Source organism: Myotis lucifugus, unplaced genomic scaffold, assembly GCF_000147115.1.
Source record: "Myotis lucifugus unplaced genomic scaffold, Myoluc2.0 scaffold_169, whole genome shotgun sequence".
Classification (NCBI taxonomy): Eukaryota; Metazoa; Chordata; class Mammalia; order Chiroptera; family Vespertilionidae; genus Myotis; species Myotis lucifugus.
In genome coordinates this window covers 2784293-2803571 of record NW_005871217.1, presented here as the reverse complement: position 1 = coordinate 2803571, position 19279 = coordinate 2784293, and the positions used below count along the sequence as shown (strand labels likewise).

Sequence of the window (19279 nt, the reverse complement as noted above, 5' to 3'; positions counted from 1 at the left end):
GCTCATGGCCGAAGTCTTCTGCCACCTGACACAACTCATGCACAGGGCACTGAGCGATAGTGCATATGATCAGTCTGACATTCAGAAATGAGTGTCAGCCCTGGCTGGCGAGGCTCAGTTGGTTGAGCATCAATCGCCCCACGCACCGAAAGGTTGCCAGTTTGATTCCCGGTCAGGGCACATTGCCCGCATTGCGGACTCGATCCCCAGTAGAGGGCGTATAGGAGGTAGCCCATTGATGTTTCTCTCCCTCTCCCTTACACTCTCTCTCAAATCAATAAATACATTTTTTTAAGAGAAATTTGTGCCTGAACCAGTTTGGCTCAGTGGATAGAGCGTTGGCCTGCGGACTGAAGGGTCCCAGGTTCGATTCCGGTCAAGGGCATGTACCTGGGTTGCGGGCACATCCCCAGTAGGAGATGTGCAGGAGGCAGCTGATCGATGTTTCTAACTCTCTATCTCTCTCCCTTCCTCTCTGTAAAAAATCAATAAAATATATTTTTAAAAAAAGAAGAAAAAAAAGAAATTTGTGTCAAAGGCCATTCTCAGCTACCTTATAGGAAGAGGGCACTGTGATGACATTCAAGTGCTGTTTTAAATAAGAGATGCCTGGGAGGTTCCATTCCCATCCACCATCATTTATTTCTGGGCTGTTTGCCTCTGGAATGAACTTGGCTTTGGAGGCTGTATTTGCAGGGCCGCAGGGCCTGTAAATCCGCTGACTCCTTTTATCATGATAACCTGGGGCAACAAGGTTCCCCGGGCCTTCCCATTCAATTCCAGCCGTTTCTCCTCACCCTGAAACTTCCTGGTCTTCTAGGATGGTTCCTCTAGTGTTTCCTTCCCAGAGAGAGTCAGGAAGGAAACCCGCCCCCCATGGCTGCTCCCCTCTCCTACACAGCAGGCCCAGCCACGTGGCTTACGTTTCCTCTGAGGCTTGAGATCTCTATTCACTGGAGGAGGTTCCAGGTCTGCAGGTAGCTTGGGCAGTGGGCTCGCGATGCTTCCTGAGCTCATGGGGATGTAGTCATCAAGGCTGCACTGGGTTCGGAGGCAAGCAGTGGCGACGTGGGGGCCCATGGGCACGTAGCCATCCTCAGCACTGGCTGATGTTGTGGGGTACATTGGGGAGAACCTGCTCGGCTGCAAAAGAACAGGTACAGGTTGGAAACCACAGAACGGTCATGGAAACTGCTTCCGGTGGGCAGCCTCGCCTACCCTGGCCTACGCACAGGGTTTCGGTTGCAAATGATCCAAGAATAACTCTGAACTTCCTTAGGAAAGTCAGGCGAGCCTCTTATTCGAGCTCTGCTCCTGGACTCATTGTGTGAGGTGGGTGATGGCTTTCCTAGATCTGATGCTGGAAGACAGGCGGTTGTGAATGGATGCAGATGCTTTCAGTACAAAGTGATGCCTTCAGAGAGTCTACATCTGCTGCCCGCTCGGACTGTTTAATAGCAGTGACTCGAGTGTACTGACATTTTGATGTTTTTTAAACTATTTTCCTTAAAGCTGAAAATATTGACAAATGGCTATGATTAGCCTTTCTAAAGAAAATGAAACAAAACAGAAATTTAAATAAAAAAATAAAGTGATGCCTTTAGTAGCTACCCCGAGTCAGGTGGGTGTCTGAACCATTAGAACCGGCAGTGTCCTCACAGAACACCAAGCCCAGCAGTTTCTAAACAAGTTCAAGCCTTAAGGGGAGACTGGAACGGTCCTCAGAGAGTCAGAGCGCTGAGTGTCATAAGACTTCAAGGGCTTAAAGGAACTCAAGGGCCAAACTCACCAAATTTAAACTAAGCCGCTTGTCTCGGTGTCTTAAGGATTGGCCTTCTACATCAGCTGCAAGAAACAAGATGGGGTGGTGAGATATGCAGGACAACATCCCTTTAAACTAGGGTCCAGGCCTGGCCGGTGTGGCTCAGTGGTTGAGCATCGACCTACAAACCAGGAGGTCATGGTTTGATTCTCAGTCAGGGCACATGCCCGGGTTGCAGGCTTGATCCCCAGTGGAGGGCGTGCAGGAGGCAGCCGATCAATGATGCTCTCTCCTCACTGATATTTTTATCTTTCTCTCCCTCTACCTTCCTCTCTAAAGTCAATAAAAATATTTAAAAATCAATCAATCAATAAATCAATCAATAAACTAGGGTCCAAGAGCCTATGCACTGTGGGACCCTGGCCTCAGCTCCCAAGAGGCAGAGAAGCGTAACAGTTTCTATGCACAAGGCTTGCTAGCAAGTCTTGTTGGGCAGTCAGAACAGATGGAAATCAGACCAGATTTTGAAGAAGTTTGTGTATGATAGCGTTAGTTGTCTCTGTGAGTTAGGAAGAGGTGTGGCACATCATTAACAAGTGCTGGCTGTATTTATTACATCAATTTTCTGAGCTTAGAGATGGTGGAGACAGAACTGGAGGTTTGAGGAGAGGAGAGAAGGTGTGAGACGTGCCTGGTGCTGATCAGGAGAGTAGGGTGAACAGAGGAGTGACAGCATTGCCCAGCAGCATTGGGGGCTCGTTTGAGATCTGTGACCATGAATCGGTGACCGTGATTTTGTGCAGCCATAGTCAGCTACTCAAGTACAGGCATGGAGAGAGAGGAAAGTTGAATTAAGACCAAATTAGAAACTTGTCAGATGGGTGTGACATAAAAATTTCGAATAATAGTTGAACTGAAAGAGAGGTCCATAAAAATAAAATAAAGTTTAAAAATAAGTAAAAATTTTTAAAAAAATTAAAAGATAAAAAAATAAAGTTAGTGATCAACATGGCATTGCTGACTTTTTATTGTGCTAGGAAAGAACATTAAGAACAAAACCCGAACTTATACCCATCACCATTATTTAACAGAAATATATTAATATATTTTAAATGTTTGTAAATATATATATATATATATATAGCCATTTGGATATTTATAGCATCATTCCTGGCCATACAAAATTATCAACTTAAAAATGAGCCTGCTGTATTTGGTCAAACATTTAACTAACTCACCACTAATGCCTTGGCAGGGCCAGACCAAATGATTTCTCAGGCCTTATACGGCCCTCGGGCCGGATGTTTGCCACTCATGGTCTAGACTCTAATCCTATATAATAAAGAGCTAATATGCTAATTAGACTGAACAGCAGAACAACTGTCCGGACGACCATCCGGACAACCTTCTGGACGAAGCCGGGGCTGTGAGGCCCGAGCCCCTTGCACAAATTTTGACTCCAATGAGATACAATTTTGGGGAATTAGCAGCTTATAGATGTCAACCAAAACCATAGGAGTAGATGAGATTCTCTAGGTTGCAAATGTTAAGTATAAAACCCAGAGGATCCCAATATTCAAAGAGCAGGAAGATGAGCAGTGGCTCATCCTGACGGTGCAATCGCAGGGTAATGAGCAAAGTCAGGGGCAGGGCCTTCCGGCCTAAGGCAGGAGAGAATGGCCAACAATGCTGACTGCTGGTGGCAAGTGAGGCAAGTGCTTTTAATACATGCGGACCAGAGCAAAGTGTCCCCCGAGAACTTGGAGATGTCAAAGGTCAGGTTGTCTCTGAGAAATAAACCGGAGTCAACATCATCTTAAAGTGAGAGAATAACTCCCGTCTCCAAAAGATGTGATGGAGATGGATGGAATTAAGAATATGTATTATATATGCACATGTATGTATGTACGTATGCTTCTATGTCTTCGAGGCTGCAGAAGTACCGGTGGTAAAAGCTGTTCTGCAGTCATACTGTATAGTTTAAAATCTCTATTCCCACCACTTATTAGCTGTGTGACACTAGATAAGTTACTTAACCTCTCTGTGTCTCAATTTTGTAATCTGTAAAATAAGACCAATAATAGAATCTATTGCATAGGACTGCTGGAAACGTTAGATGCGTTAGTGCACATGAAGAACTTAGTACAGTACCTAGAACACATAAAGTACTTAAATCCTAGAAATTATTATGGATGTTGTTGATAAAGAATATGTGAACACAGTCTCCTAACTCCCTTTCCATGACCAGGTCCCTACTGATGTCACCAAATAATACCAATATAAAGAAAACCCTGCCCGCCCGGTGTGGCTCAGTGGTTGAGCGTAGTTCCACGCACCAGGAGGTCATGGTTCGATTCCCGGTCAGGGCACATGCCCGGGTTGCAGGTTGTATCCCCAGTGTGGGACGTGCAGGAGGCAGCTGATCAATGATTCTCTCTCATCATTGATGTTTCTCTCTGTCTCCCTCTCCCTTCCTCTCTGAAATCAACAAAAATATTTTTTTTAAAAAGAGGAGCCAGGCTTCTCTCTGTACCTCAATATTTGCATCCAACACTTACCTTTCCAGGTTCTCACGTTATCTAAGCCCGAAAGGGAGATCCTTCTTGGTGCTGCAGTGAATTCTGGCTTTCTGATGCTGCTGTGCCCACTCCACAGTAGCTGCTCCTCTTGGCGCCGTTCAGAGAGATGAATTGGCTTAGGGGGGCGGGGAGGTGGCGTGTTGGACACAATGTCTAGTTCTTTTACCCCGAAGGGTAAGGAGCGTTGGTTCTTATCTACCTGAAGGGTGGGGTTTAAGGACGTTTCCAGCAATGGTGAGGAAAAGTGGTCTCTGGCCGGCCCATTGATATCTCTGCTCCAGGTCAGGGCGGCCTGAGGCCTTGTGGGAGGTGCCTCTTGAGACCCATTCCTCTGTGCTGAGGGGTGGACCAAGTTAACGTAGGGCAGCGCCTGCAGGCCGTCAACAAAAACATCATCGAATGAAGTCTGTTCCAAGGAACGCTCTGAGTTTGACCAGCTGTCACATCTGGTGGGTAAACTGAGGGAAGAAAAGCATGGACATTTGACTGCAATGGAGCAGGTGCCTGGCCACTGTAGTTGGTCCCACAGCAACACTGCTGATACAGAGTTGGCAGAAGTCTGAAGGAGAAAGCCATCCACCCACCACAAAACCCAGGGGGCCTCACTCCCAATCCTCAACGATCAACTTTTATTTGACTTCTGTAGCTGCATTCCCTCTACAACCCTCAGCCACACCAACCCCTGGATGCAGAAAAAAAATAGTTGGTTGTTTTGTGTGGTTTTTTTCATATGAAAATGCAAGGTTAGAAGTGAAAGCCACAACGCTGAAATCCATGACTCATTTTGTTGAGTATAACGCATGCTTCACCCTTTATAGCGGTTGACAGTGATCTGGCCCCACCTTGTCAGTAGCAGGAAGAGAAGCAAGGGCAGCTACATCCTCTAGGCCAGTGGTTCTCAACCTTCCTCATGCCTCGACCCTTTAATACAGTTCCTCATGTTGTGGTGACCCCCAACCATAAAATTATTTTTGTTGCTACTTCATAACTGTAATTTTGCTACTGTTATGAATCGTAATGTAAATATCTGATATACAGGATGCATTTTCATTGTTACACATTGAACATGATTAAAGCATAGTGATTAATCACAAAAACAATATGTAATTGTATATGTGTTTTCCGATGGTCTTAGGCGACCCCTGTGAAAGGGTCGTTCGACCCCCAAAGGGGTCGCGACCCACAGGTTGGCGACCCACAGGTTGAGAACCGCTGCTCTAGGAGATGCTACACTAAACGGGCTGACTGGGGCAGGCGCACTGAGCACATCTCAGTGACAGGCCCTGCAAGAGGAGGTAGCATGGGCTCTGCAAACAGAGGACAGTGCGTGGGAGAGGCCTGGCTCAGAGAGTCCGGCGCATGAGCATACCTGGCGTGGTGCAGTCTTCCACTCTCACAGTTGGACAGAATCAGATAATCAGGAAGGAAGAGCAACTCTGACTCACTTCTGGTTTCCTCAGTGGCTATGGTATTAGAGTTTGGGTCATCTCTTGGCAAGGGGGAGCTGACAGCATGGGCGGTGTGAAGGAAGCTGGCAGGGGATGGCTGGAGGGAGGAGGGCGTGTGAGCGAGGCTCTCCACGGAATCTGCTGGAGGAATCATTTCCCAGGTTAGCGGTTAGGAATGGCTATAACACTCACTCGCAATTTCTCAAACAGCATCTAAAGAAGCCAAATAGAAGATGCAAATCACAGCTGGTGTTTGTACTGATGGAGGAGACCATTTCCCCAAGCTATAAACAATGTCTGGGAAAGAGGGCCAGTGTTCCAAGAGTGAAGTGTTGAATCAATTAAGAGTAAAAAAAAAAAAACCCACCCCAAGCATTCATGGTATAAAAATCTGCAGTTAAATAGTCTACACACATGGCCTTCAGCCTCAGGCCTGCATCACTGTTTATTCACTCAAAAAATATACATATATATATATACACACACACATATATATACATATATATTTATGCATGTCAGATACATATGTATGTACAATGTATGTACTTACATATGCATTTCTATGTGTATATATATGTACACATATATAGATAAACGTCTATGTCTACAGGAATAGGCAAAAGTAGATTTACAGTTGTGAACACGCAAAACTTAGTTTATTCTTTTTAAAAATATATTTGTTATTGATTTCAGACAGGAAGGGAGAGGAAGAGTGAGAGAGAAACATCAATGATGAGAGAGAATCATTGGTCAGCTGCCTCCTTCATGCTCCACACTGGGGATTGAGCCCACAACCTGGGTATGTGCCCTGACCGAGAATCAAACCATGACCTCCTGGTTCATAGGTTGACGCTCAACCACTGAGCCACGCCGGCTGGGCAAGTTTATTCTTGTATTATTATTTATTCTTATGTATTTTCCATGCAAACAACTTTAAACTAGTTTTGCCCACCCCTGTATATAGAACACCTACTTTGCACCTAATATGAGCCCAGATCTGTTTTAACTCTGCCAGTACAGCTGAGACAAAGACTCTGCCCTTACTGTCCACCCCAGGAGACAGACAAGTGACACATAAATAAAGAACACTGTTGATGATAGAGTGTTAATGACGTAGAAGGAAAAGGAAGGGAAAAATGGGGTGTTGTGATGGTTAGTGAAGCCCACATTTCTCAAGGAGCATAACATTCAGAAACTCCCAACGAAAAGCCTGCTTTTATTTCCCCCTTTGAACCAAGTTGGCAGGAGTTCAGAACTCCGGACGCAGAGTGACTCAGAACTGCCCGGGTTCAAGTCCAGGCTCTACTGTCTAGCTGTTGTGAACGTGGGCAAGTTAGCTTCCTGCTCCGAGTCTCCTTCTCTGTACAGTGGAGACGCAGAAGGGGTCTAGGATCAGATGAGCTATTATGCAAAAGCATTTAACGGAGCTCCTGGCCAGAGTCTGCACAATGTGCTGACTGCCTATGCTGCCGGAGACAGAAGCAAACACTATGTGTGAAAAGCCACAGAGAGCCCTCTGGGTGTGGTTCTCCCATGAAGAGGACTCTGCCCTTACATCCTTCTAAAAACGCAGGGGAGATACAGGGAATAAAAGAGGTCAGAGGGGGTTTCTGGCTTCCTCCAACTTCGTGCCAGAGCTTTCCATTTCCTGCCTGGGGCCTTCCTCATTCCTGTTCCTCTTTGAATATTAGGACACATGTTGTGTATCTCTGTTTTAGGATAACTCCTGGATGAGGAAAGAGAGGAAACACATAACGTGACACACAAATATATATCTACTAGTAGTTTGGGCTGAAGGTAGGGTGGCGAAGAGTGAGCGACAAGGCTGGAGAGAGTCTGCTTGCTCGCCATGTGAGAGTCCAGCCAGGGCGCATTCACTGCCACTCGCTAATAAAGTGACGCCGTCACTTCATTTCCTTTTATCTGAGTGCTGTCAAAGCTCAACAATGTTCCTGAATAGCCTCACTTAATAAGCTTCCCTGGTTAATAAAAAAAAAAGGCCCTAGCTGGTTTGGCTCAGTGGCTAGAGTGTCAACCTGTGGACTGAAGGGTCCTGGGTTCCATTCCGGTCAAGGGCACATGATGCCCAGGTTGCGGGCTTAAACTGCAGTGTGGGGCGTGGAGGAGGCAGCCGATCAATGATTCTCTCTCATCATGGATGTTTCTCTCTCTCTCTCTCTCTCTCTCTCTCTCTCTCTCTCTGAAACCAATAAAAATATGTAAAAAAAAAAAAAAAAAAAAGGAGTGGGGGGAAACTTGGTCCTGAAGAAACACTTTCACATGCATGTTGCAGAGATACAGCGCTGACTCTCCACCGCCACCTAGCGTTGAATATAGGTACTTCAGCAGCCAATGCTAAGCACAAGGTGACAGTGGAAATGTTGAAGCAACTGTTGAGCAAGTTTTAGGAGTAAGGTTGTTGTCTACCAGATTAAGGGTACAAGAAATCAGATGGGCCCCGCCAGTGTGGCTCAGTGGTTGAGCGTCAACCTGTAAACTAGGAGGTCACAGTTTGATTCCCAGTCAGGGCACATGCCCGGATTGTGGGATCAATCTCCAGTGTGGGGCCTGCAGGAGGCAGCCGATCGATCATTCTCTCTCATCATTGATGTTTCTATCTCTCTCTCCTTCTCCCTTCCTCTCTGAAATCAATAAAAATATTTTTTTAAAGAAATCAGATGGTTTGAAGGTCAGGGCATGCTGCTCGACACAAAACCCATAAAGGGGAGTGAATTATAATCCTAGGTGCATTCCACTTGATATAATATTACATAGAAAGGGCAGAATGAGTGTGTGTGTGTGAGTGTGTGTGTGTGTGTGTGTGTGTAAGAGAGCATATATTACATAGAAAGGGCAGAGTGAGTGTGTGTGTGTGTGTGTGTGTGTAAGAGAGCATATATTACATAGAAAGGGCAGAGTGAGTGTGAGTGTGTGTGTGTGTGTGTGTAAGAGAGCATATATTACATAGAAAGGGCAGTGAGTGTGTGAGTGTGTGTGTGTGTGTAAGAGAGCATATATTACATAGAAAGGGCAGAGTGTGAGTGTGAGTGTGAGTGTGAGTGTGTGTGTGTGTGTGTGTGTGTGTGTGTCTAAGAGAGCATTAGAGAATAAAGAGAGAAGGAGAAAGAGCCTTCTGGGTCATTTGCTCCCACTGTCCAGAAATGGCCCAGAATTAACGTGGGACAAATTTCCCTTGCACAGACCTTGGGCCAACTGGAGATATGAGAAGTCTTCCCCGCCTATGATAAGTAGCCAAGTTCTGCCTTTCTACCATCTAGTCCTAAGCAGTACAACAGGCAACAGAAAAGCTGGAATTCCACAAGTTTTTGAAAGATGGTGATACTTATATTTCTAAAGAATCGGCAGCAGCTGCAGCATGGGGAAAGTCAGCGCCCTACAGGACGTCCTCACCCTCGTTTTACTTTCACTGAACGCATTCTCTGTGGCTTACGGGAGCAAAGGCGCAGAGCGGCTTCGAAGCCATTGAAGTTGTCCATAATGCTCAGTGTGTGGTACATTTGGACCTGAAGTTAAAATCAGGTGAGCCTGGCCGGCGTGGCTCAGTGGTTGGGCGTAGACCCATGAACCAGGAGGTCACAGTTCGATTCCCGGTCAGGGCACATGTCCGGGTTGCGGGCTGGATCCCCAATGTGGGGCGTGCAGGAGGCAGCCGATCCATGATTCTCTCTCATCGTTGTTTCTAGCTCTCCCTCTCCCTTCCTCTCTGAAATCAATAAAAATATCTTTTAAAAAATCAGGTGGAAGGGAGACATTTCTGGCACTGTACCCGGTGGGTGGCAACAGTTCTGATATAAATTAGCCGGCCACCCCTTCAGCAACAGGAACCCGGACTCTGCTCTCACCTGCACCATCGTCCAGGTGGCCGAGGTTGCAGACTTGGCTGATGCTGTGTACCCACACCTGCATTTCTTCCTCGGTCTTGGCCACCAGATAGAACGTACGCGAAGTAGTCTTCACGATGAACACGAAGTTGTTCTGGAACTCCTTCCGCACGAAGCCAGGGCCCGCATGCTTCCACACCGCACACTCGCTGAGGTCTATCACACGAATGGGCTTGCTCGAGTGTTTGTTCCTGTAGTACTCCAACACGTCGGGGTTGCCACACATGCGGCCCCGCCGGAGGACAAACCAGCGCTTGCGCCAGGCCTGCAGAGAGGCAAGTCAACAAGGAGTTACTGGACCAATTGCCCTTGCTTCTCCCTCTGCCAAGAGCCTATTTCATGACAAGGACAGCAAAAGGAAGTCAATCAGCCACTCGAACAATGCAACGCGAAGTCCACCCTGTTTGGATTCAAGGAGTAACTAGTGTGCCATCCTCAAGTCTGCTTTAGTCTCTTGTTGTTAATCATCACCTGTAGATATTTTCCCATTGCTTTTTAGAGAGAGTGGAAGGGAGGGGGAGAGACACAGAGAGAGAAACATCGATGTGGGCCCTAGCCGGTTTGGCTCAGTGGATAAGGCGGCCTGTGGGTTGAACAGTCCAGGGTTTGATTCCAGTTAAGGGCACATGCCCGGGTTGCGGGCTCGATCCCTAGTAGGGGGTGTGCAGGAGGCAGCTGATCAATGATTCTCTCTCATCATTGATGTTTCTATCTCTCTCCCTCTCTCCTTTCCTCTCTGAAATCAATTAAAAAAATTTTTTTTTTAAAGAAACATCGATGTGAGAGAGACACATTGGTTGCCTCCTGCATGGGCCCTGAGGGGATCGGGGGATTGAGCTTGCAATGGAGGTACAAGCCCTTGACTGGAATCAAACCCATGACCTTTCAGTCTTCGGGCCCATGCTCTATCCACTGAGCCAAACCGGCTAGGTCTCAAGTCTGCTTTATTCAATAATGATAGGATGGGTCATTTGGGGGAGTGTAGTAATAGGATTCACACCCACAGGTTGAAGGACCAGAATTATACAATCAATGCAGCAAAGGCATGTGATATAAATGTATTTATGCTCATGCCCCAAAACACACAAAACACCTTATTAATGAAGAACAAAAAAGAAGCTTTCTTATCATCCTCTATCTCAGGGGTGGGCAACCCCTGGCACGCGTGCCAAACATGGCACGCCAGTAACTTTTGCTGGCACGCGAGACCCTCTCTTATAATCTTCCATTTACAATATTTTCTTAATATCGACTTTTTTATTTTTCAGATAAATTCAGTGTAGGTGCATCTTAGATAAATAAATAATTTTACATAACAAGTTATCTTAAAGACCATAGACATGGATTGACGAGAGAGGGGAAGAGCAATTTCTATGCCTCTGCCTTAACTCTCCCTGCCTTCCTAGATCCGACCAGTGTTTTGGTTTCATCCACATACGCTTGTGAATCTTTGTTCTCAGTGATGAATTTTGTTAAGTCTCATAATGGGAGTAGCCTGACGGATGAAAGTAGTAGCCGTACATATCTCTGAAGGTCACGAAATATAAACCTGATGTAAAATCTCTGTCATCACTGATGCAGCAGCAAAAGTCCCACTGATAATATCAAATGGAGTCATAAAGTTTTCTGTCGTACTATCAGTGTACATGTATACATTAAAAAAATAAATGTATTTTTCATCATCATATACTGTGTTTTTGTCGCTCGAATGAATTTTATTATTTCTTCAAGGTTCTTCACATACGTACACCTTAAGAGATATCAAGTAGGCGTAACATGTTCTCAAAAAATTAGGGTTGGCACGCAGAAGAATTTTGAGTCAGAGATTTTACTGGTTTTGGCACGCACTCACAAAAAGGTTGCCCATCCCTGCTCTATCTCAACCCCAAAGCCAATATCATACATTAAAATCACATGCAAATCATGAGTGCTCATCATTGTCAGTATTATCTGACATTGTTATATAACTTCTAGAGAATTGCTCAATCAAAAAAACCGTACACATTGGAAAGGAGAGAGGATTACCATTATCTGAAGTTGATGGTTATCTATCTGTAACAACCTCCAAGATGATTAAAATACAAAGAGTTCTAAGAGAATTAAGTAACATGTGGCTAGTTAGATTGCTTATGTGAGAAAACCATGTTCTAAGTCTTTTACCACAACCCCTTTAATCTCCAAAACTGTACTATAGGAGATATTCCTATTTTATGTCCGGGTTCTGTCTGAAAAATTTGAGAGATGAACTAATGTGCCTAAGGTCATACAACTACGGTGCTGTAAGGAAAGGGTTTGAACTCAAGTGAAGGTCAATGGGTCAGTAATGAATGTGAAGTAAAAAAGTAGAGAGGGTGTGCAGCCAATTCTTTCCCATGTCTGACTATAAAGGGGAGATCTCTGGGGCCAAGGAATTATTTTTTAAACATGGAAGACACGCCCTGACCGGTTTGGCTCAGTGGATAGAGTGTCGGCCTGCAGACTGAAGGGTCCCAGGTTCGATTCCGGTCAAGGGCATGTACCTGGGTTGCGGGCACATCCCCAGTGGGAGATGTGCAGGAGGCAGCTGATCGATGTTTCTCTCTCATCGATGTTTCTAACTATCTATCCCTCTCCCTTCCTCTCTGTAAAAAAAATCAATAAAATATAGTAAAAAATAAAACATGGAAGACAAAAGCATTTCCCCTCCCACGCCCCGCACCTAAATCACAGTGTTTCTCAACGACAGATTGACATGCCCTACAGGACATCTGCAAACATATGAGTTTTGCTTGTCATAAAGGCTGGGAGTCAGGAGGGCCAGGAATTGTCTGGCTTGAAACTATCAGTGCCCTGTTGAGAACCACTGTAACAATCGAAAGGAACTTTCCTTCGTGCAATAAAAATCTTAGAAAGAGTCCATCTTGAGATAAGATGATCCGGCAAAGCTTAGTACGTGCTCAAAAAAGAAAAGGGCCCTGGCCAGTGTGGTTCAGGTGGTTGGACGTCACCCCCATGCATCAAAAGGTTGCTGGTTCGCCCTAACCAGTTTGGCTCGATGGATAGAGCGTCGGCCTGCAGACTGAAGGGTCCCAGATTCAATTCTGGCCAAGGGCACATGCCCGGGTTGTGGGCTTGATCCCCAGTAGGGGGCATGCAGGAGGCAGCAGATCAATGATTCTCTCTCATCATTGATGTTTCTATCTCTCTCTCCCTCTCCCTTCCTCTCTGAAATCAATAAAGAAAATATATATATATTTTTTTTAAAAGGTTGCTGGTTCCATTACCAGTCAGGGCACAAGCTCGGGTTGTGGGCTCGATCCCTGGTAGGGGGTGTGCAGGAGGCGGCCAATGGATGCTTTGCTCTCGCATCAATGTTTCTCTCTCCCCCTCTCCCTTCCTAAAAAAAAAATTAATAAAAATATTGGGGGGGTGGGGGGGGAGAATGATGCTGCAAAAAAACCAGCACTGAGAGAATGGCAGACTGTTTTGCATGCCACTGGGGCTACTGAGGAGGAACTTAAGCCTCCTTGGCTCCCCACTCACCCTTGACCTAGAATGTTTGCTGCAGACAGTCCCAAGAAGATATGCAAATTCCAACGGATAAATAGATAGCTACCTCTTGGGGTATGAGGCCTGGGGAAAGAGGTATTTGCAAGTGACCATAGCCACACTAATTTTGTTGTTGTTGTTGTTAATCCTCACCCGAGGATATTTTTCCATTGATTTTTTTAGAGAGTGGAAGAGAGAGGGAAAGACACAGAGAAACACATCGATTGGCTGCCTCCTGCACCTGCCCCAACCAGGAATCAAACCCGGGACCCTTGGGTCTGCAGGCCAACGGTCTAACCACTGAGCCAAACTGGCGAGGGCCGTAGCTACACCATTCTCAGGAGTCCTCAGTATCTGTAAACTTCCGTGCTGTCTCCTGGAGGCAGGGAGAAAGAAGTGAGGATGTTCCTCGAGTCCCTTATCTTTTCTGTTAGGTGCCCTTTGCCCAGTGGCCGCCACCTGGCCAGCCTGTGGCCAGCACGTGGCTTGCTCTCTGCGGGAGAGAATGGGGCACAGACCAGGGTAACGGGCCGATGGGCCGACAGCAGGGCTTTCTTCCATTGGAGGGGCCCGATGTTGCAGTTGGCAAATGCAAGTGGAGAGATTTATGCTCTGTGGTTTGCGCTTCTGTGCAGTGGCATGTGTGACAGCAGGAAGTGCGGGGTTCTGCCAGGAGGCATGGTGACCACTGGGACAGGAAGTCCTTTATATCTCTAGCTGATGCCTGACACATTTATAAGCCCACCGGCTTTGACCAAGAGACCAGGGGGAAAGAAAAAGCCACCGCGTGGAGTATTCTCAGCTCCCTCCCTGCCCAGGAAACAAGATCTGAGGCAGCAGAGAATCTGATAAAGCACCCACGAGGGGAAGGCCCATGGGCACAAAGGACCTGCAGTTATGCCTCAGAATAAAAAGCCCTTTTGAGCCTGTGGCAGGGGGCGCCCATCAGAAGGAGGGCAGTTGGGTTGTTCCATGGCGGGTTGGGCCAGGGAGGGGAAAGCAGTGCCAGGCAGGTGAGCCCTGGCGTGGTTCTGCCTTGATGGACAGTATAAAGCTCTGAGGAGGCTCTTGGCCACTCAGAAGACAGACAAAGCAGTGTGATGAAGATCTTTTATTTTTGTTTCAATTTTAAAAAAAAATATATTTTATTGATTTTTTGCAGAGAGGAAGGGAGAGGGATAGAGAGTTAGAAACATCGGTGAGAGAGAAACATCGATCAGCTGACTCCTGCACACCTCCCACTGGGGATGCACCTGCAACCAAGGTACATGCCCTTGACCGGAATCGAACCCAGGACCCCTCAGTCCACAGGCCAACGCTCTATCCACTAAGCCAAACCGATCAGGGCTTGTTTCAATTTAAAAAAAAAATATTTGATTTTTGTTCATCTTCAACCAAGTATATTTTTCCATTGATTTTTTTTTTTGAGAGAGAGTGTGGAAGGGAGGAGGAGAGACAGAGAGAGAGACACATCGATGTGAGAGACACACATCGATTGGTTGGCTCCCTAGGGATCAAGCCTGCAACGAAGGGACATGCCCTTGACCAGAATCGAACCCAGGACTCTTCAGTCTTCGGGGCTGATGCTCTATCCACTGAGCCAAACCAGCTAGGGCAGTTCTTGTTTTAAAAATGGGGGGAGTAACAGCATGTGTGTATGCTCCTGGGAGGAATCCAGGAGGGAGAGCAAAATGAATGCTTCAAGAAATCCCTGTAGCAAAAACATGGCACTGAGTAGAGTGGAGACACTAACCATGAGGAAAGGAGCGCCAGAGTCCCTGTGAGGTTTGGAGTGAGGGAGACAGACATGTGGGCAGTGCCTGAGGCAAACAGGAGCAGAAGGCCTTGTCCTGGTGTCCCCTGTGAAGATGGTCTTCCCTGTGACAACATGGGCCCAAGGAAGGGGCCTTGGGGACGAAAGAATGTCACATATGCCTGCTAAGGAAAGTTTTCATGGGGAGCCTGGGCTACCCCAAACTTTCCAAAGGCCACTTTGGTAGGGATACTTGAAGAGGAGGGGGTTAGAACTATGAAATGGGCCCGGCCGGTGTAGCTCAGTGGTTGAAGCGTCAACCTATGAACCAGGAGGCCACAGTTCGATTCCTGGTCAGGGGCACATGCCTGGGTTGTGGGCTGGATCCCTAGTGTGAGGCATGCAGGAGGCAGCCGATCCATGATTCTCTCATCATTGATGTTTCTCTCTCTCTCTCTCTCCCTCTCCCTTCCTCTCTGAAACCAATTAAACATATATTTAAAAAAGAAGAAATATGAAATGGGTGGATTCATAGGGTACTGGGCGGGCCAGTAGGGGTGTCAACCAGGAGAGGTGGGCGTGCAAAGAGTATGACATGGACAAGTCTGGTTTTCACTCATTCATTCAACAAGTACCTGTAACCAGGCCACTAACATGCTGGACACTGTGCAGAGACTGAGGAAACGGAGGTGAGCAAGCCACAGGCCCTGTCACAGCCTTGTGGGCAGCAGGGGAAGTGGGCAGATGGATAAACAGACAATTGCAGTCAGTGAGATAAGCGCTACGATAGGGAAAGCCAAAATGCTATGGCAACACGCAGAGAGGCATCGCTATCAGATCGGTGGGTCTAGGAAAGCTTCCAGAGGAAACGAAGGCTGAGTTAAGACTGAAAAAGGAGCTGAGGGCACAGCGGCTGTAAGTGCAGGGAGTTCAGCAGAGCCGGGAGGCAAGCAGAGCAGAAAGGAAAAAGAACTGTCGCACCCAGTCACCTGAGTAGGATGCGGCATAATGTTCATGCTAAATCAGGCAAACGCACAGTGTGCTCTCCCTCGGGTTTTTAAATCTCTACCTAAGAGTAGTAATGACGCAAAAGCAGAAATGATGCATTCTTGGAACTCTCTGTTAAGTAAGTGGAAGCAGGGGGTACCCCCAGTCCTGTCCCATCGGGCTTATCAGCTTCTGGAAGTGAGAGACATGTGACAAGGGCCCCTGAAAGCAGTCATCCACGCCAAAATGAAGCTCTTTCCAACGAAACAGTGCCACAGGAAGTTATCAAAGAAGAGTCACATCAAGCCTGGCAGGTGTGGCTCAGTGGTTGAGCCATGAACCAAAAGGTCACTGGTTTGATTCCTGGTCAGGGCACGTGCCCAGGTTGCAGGCTGGATCCCCAGTGTGGGGGTGTGCAGGAGGCAGCCAATCAATGATTCTCATCACTGATGTTTCTCTCTCTCTCCCTCTCCCATTCCTCTCTGAAATCAATAATATATATATATATATATATATATATATTACACACACACACACACACACACACACACACACACACACACACACACACACATAGGCCCAGGCAACTGTTACAACAGAACAACCGGCACGACTGGTCGCTATGACGTGCACTGACCACCAGGTGGCAGACGCTCAACACAGGAGCTGCGCCCTAGTGGTCAGAGTGCTCCCACAGTGGGAGTGCCACTCAGCCAGAAGCTGGGCTCATGGCTGGCAAGCGCAGTGCCAGTGGCGGGACCCTCTCCTGCCTCCACGGCAGCACTAAGGAGCTGCAAGCCAAGTGGTAAGGAGCGAGCAGGCAGGCAGTAAGGAGTGAGCAGGCAGGCGGTTAGAAGCGAGGGGTCCTGGATTGCGAGAGGGTTGTCTGATTGCCAGGCTGAGGGGACCCCCCCCCCCGACGTGCACAAATTTTGTGCATCAGGCCTCTAGTATTTTTTTAAAAAAAAGAAGACATACTACTTAACAAAAGGAAGATAAACAACCCAATCAAAAAATGGGCAACAGACCTAAATTGATACATTTCAAAAGGATACAGAAGGAAGGCCAAGAGACATATGAAAACATGCTCAAAATCACTAATTATCCAAGAGATGCAAATCAAAACGACAATGCAGTACCATCTCACACCTGTCAGAATGGCTATCATCAACAAATCAACAAACAACAAGTGCTGGCGAGGATTCAGAGAAAAAGGAACCCTCGTGCACTGCTGGTGGGAATGCAGACTGGTGCAGCCACTGTGGAGAACAGTATGGAGTTTCCTCAAAAAACTGAAAATGGAACTCCCATTGGACCCTGTGATCTCACTTCTAGGAATATATCCCAAGAAACTAGAAACACCAATCAGAAAGGATATATGCATCCCTATGTTCACAGAAGCATAATTCACCATAGCTAAGATTTGGAAACAGCCTAAGTGCCCATCAGCAGATGAGTGGATTACAAAACTGTGGTATATCTACACAATGGAATACTATGCTGCGGTAAAAAAGAAGGAGTTCTTACCATTTGCAACAGCATGGATGGATCTGGAGAGCATTATGCTAAGTGAAATAAGCCAGTCAGAGAAAGATAAATATCACATGATCTCACTCATTTATGGAATATAATGAACAACATACACTGATGAACAAAAACAGAGACAGTGAAGCATCGATCAGACTGTCAAACCTCAGAGGGAAGGCAGAGGAGGGTGGGGGTAAGGGGGAGAGATCAACCAAAGGACTTGTATGCATGCACATAGGCCTAACCAATGGACACAGACAACAAGGGGGTGAAGGCATGAGTGGGGGGGAATAGGGGGTAATGTGGGGATAAAGACACATATGTAATAACTTAATAAAGAAATTTTTAAAAATAAAAATAAAATAAATAATAATAAAATAAAAAGAAGAGTCACATCAAAAGGACAGAGGAGCTAACCTGAAGAAGTTCCCACTGGCCAAAGACAATTTGAGCTTTAATATGTATAATGAAGATAGTGGCTTAAAAATCAACACATATGTTTAAATCCTTGAGTTCTCATGATATTACAAAAGAAAAAAAAGAACTTGTCATCCTCAGAGGTGGTGAGGGGACCACTTCATTATCTTGCAAACTGGTAAGTAAGGGGCAAGAAGTGAGCATTAGCCTGCCTTTCCCAGATAAGCCATCCCACTGAGCTGATGAAGGGAAATACCTTCTTTTTAAAAAAATATATTTTATTGATTTTTTACAGAGAGGAAGGGAGAGGGATAGAGAGCTAGAAACATCGATGAGAGAGAAACATCGATCAGCTGCCTCCTGCACACCTCCCACTGGGGATGTGCCCGCAACCAAGGTACATGCCCTTGACTGGAATCGAACCCGGGACCCTTCAGTCTGCAGGCCGATGCTCTATCCACTGAGCCAAACGGATCAGGGTGGGAAATACCTTCTTATAAATGTCTTCTAGTAATGGGAACAAATAGTAGAACTAGAGTACCACCATTTTGTTATGGCCAGTGAATGAATAGGTATAAGTACTAAGCATCAACAGTGGCCAACCCAGGAAGAGAAACAAGTAGACACTCTGTACCTTCAACAGTCTGGCATGAGGCAAAAGCCAGATTGAGGGAAATTCTGCAGGCCAAAGGCCCAGGTTCTTCAGCAGATAAATGATAAGAAAAAGGACAAGAAGTGGGAAATCTATGGATTACTTGACACTTAAATGATGTAACAAAAATGTTTCTATGTGGCCCGGTCGGCATTGACCTATGAAACAGGTCACGGTTTGATTCCCATCAGGGCACATGCCCGGGGTGTGGGCTCGATCCCCAGTAGGGGGCGTGCAGGAGGCAGCTGAACAAAGATTCTCTCTCATCATTGATGTTTCTATCTCCCTCTCCCTCTCCCTTCCTTTCTAAAATCAATAAAAATATATTTAAAATTTTTTCCATGTCCTCTACATAAATTATAGTGTGTAGAGGATGCCCATTTGAGTGATAAAAACATAAAAATGCAAAGAGATTTTTATTTGTCGGGCTACAAAAACCACAACCACAAGGAGGTTGTGATGGAGATGGGGCACATGGAGGGGCTTCGGTAGTGGGTGGCAAAGTTATTTTTCAAATGGTTGCTGCTTCCAAGGGGGCTCACCCAATAGTCACTTACTGAGCCATGCATTTTTATTTTTATTTTTTTTAAATATATTTTATCGATTTTTACAGAGAGGAAGGGAGAGCGATAGAGAGCTAGAACCATCGATGAGAGAGAACATCGATCAGCCGCCTCACACCTCCCGCCGGAGATGTGCCCACAACCAAGGTACATGCCCTTGA

The 19279-nt window shown here is 46.3% G+C and overlaps 1 protein-coding gene across 1 annotated transcript in view; it reads right to left on the bottom strand.

Moving 5' to 3' along the window:
* Positions 1-11558, bottom strand: part of GAB3 (GRB2 associated binding protein 3) — a 20918-nt gene extending 9360 nt beyond the window's left edge. Inside the window, exons 1-6 of the mRNA XM_014462086.1 lie at positions 11544-11558; positions 9653-9956; positions 5711-5927; positions 4321-4799; positions 1790-1845; positions 924-1143 (exon numbers count right to left, since the gene is read on the bottom strand). Of these exons, the coding sequence (XP_014317572.1) occupies positions 924-1143; positions 1790-1845; positions 4321-4799; positions 5711-5927; positions 9653-9956; positions 11544-11558 (1291 nt within the window). The remainder of the gene's footprint in view (positions 1-923; positions 1144-1789; positions 1846-4320; positions 4800-5710; positions 5928-9652; positions 9957-11543) is intronic.
* Between the last annotated feature and the right edge of the window lie 7721 nt (positions 11559-19279).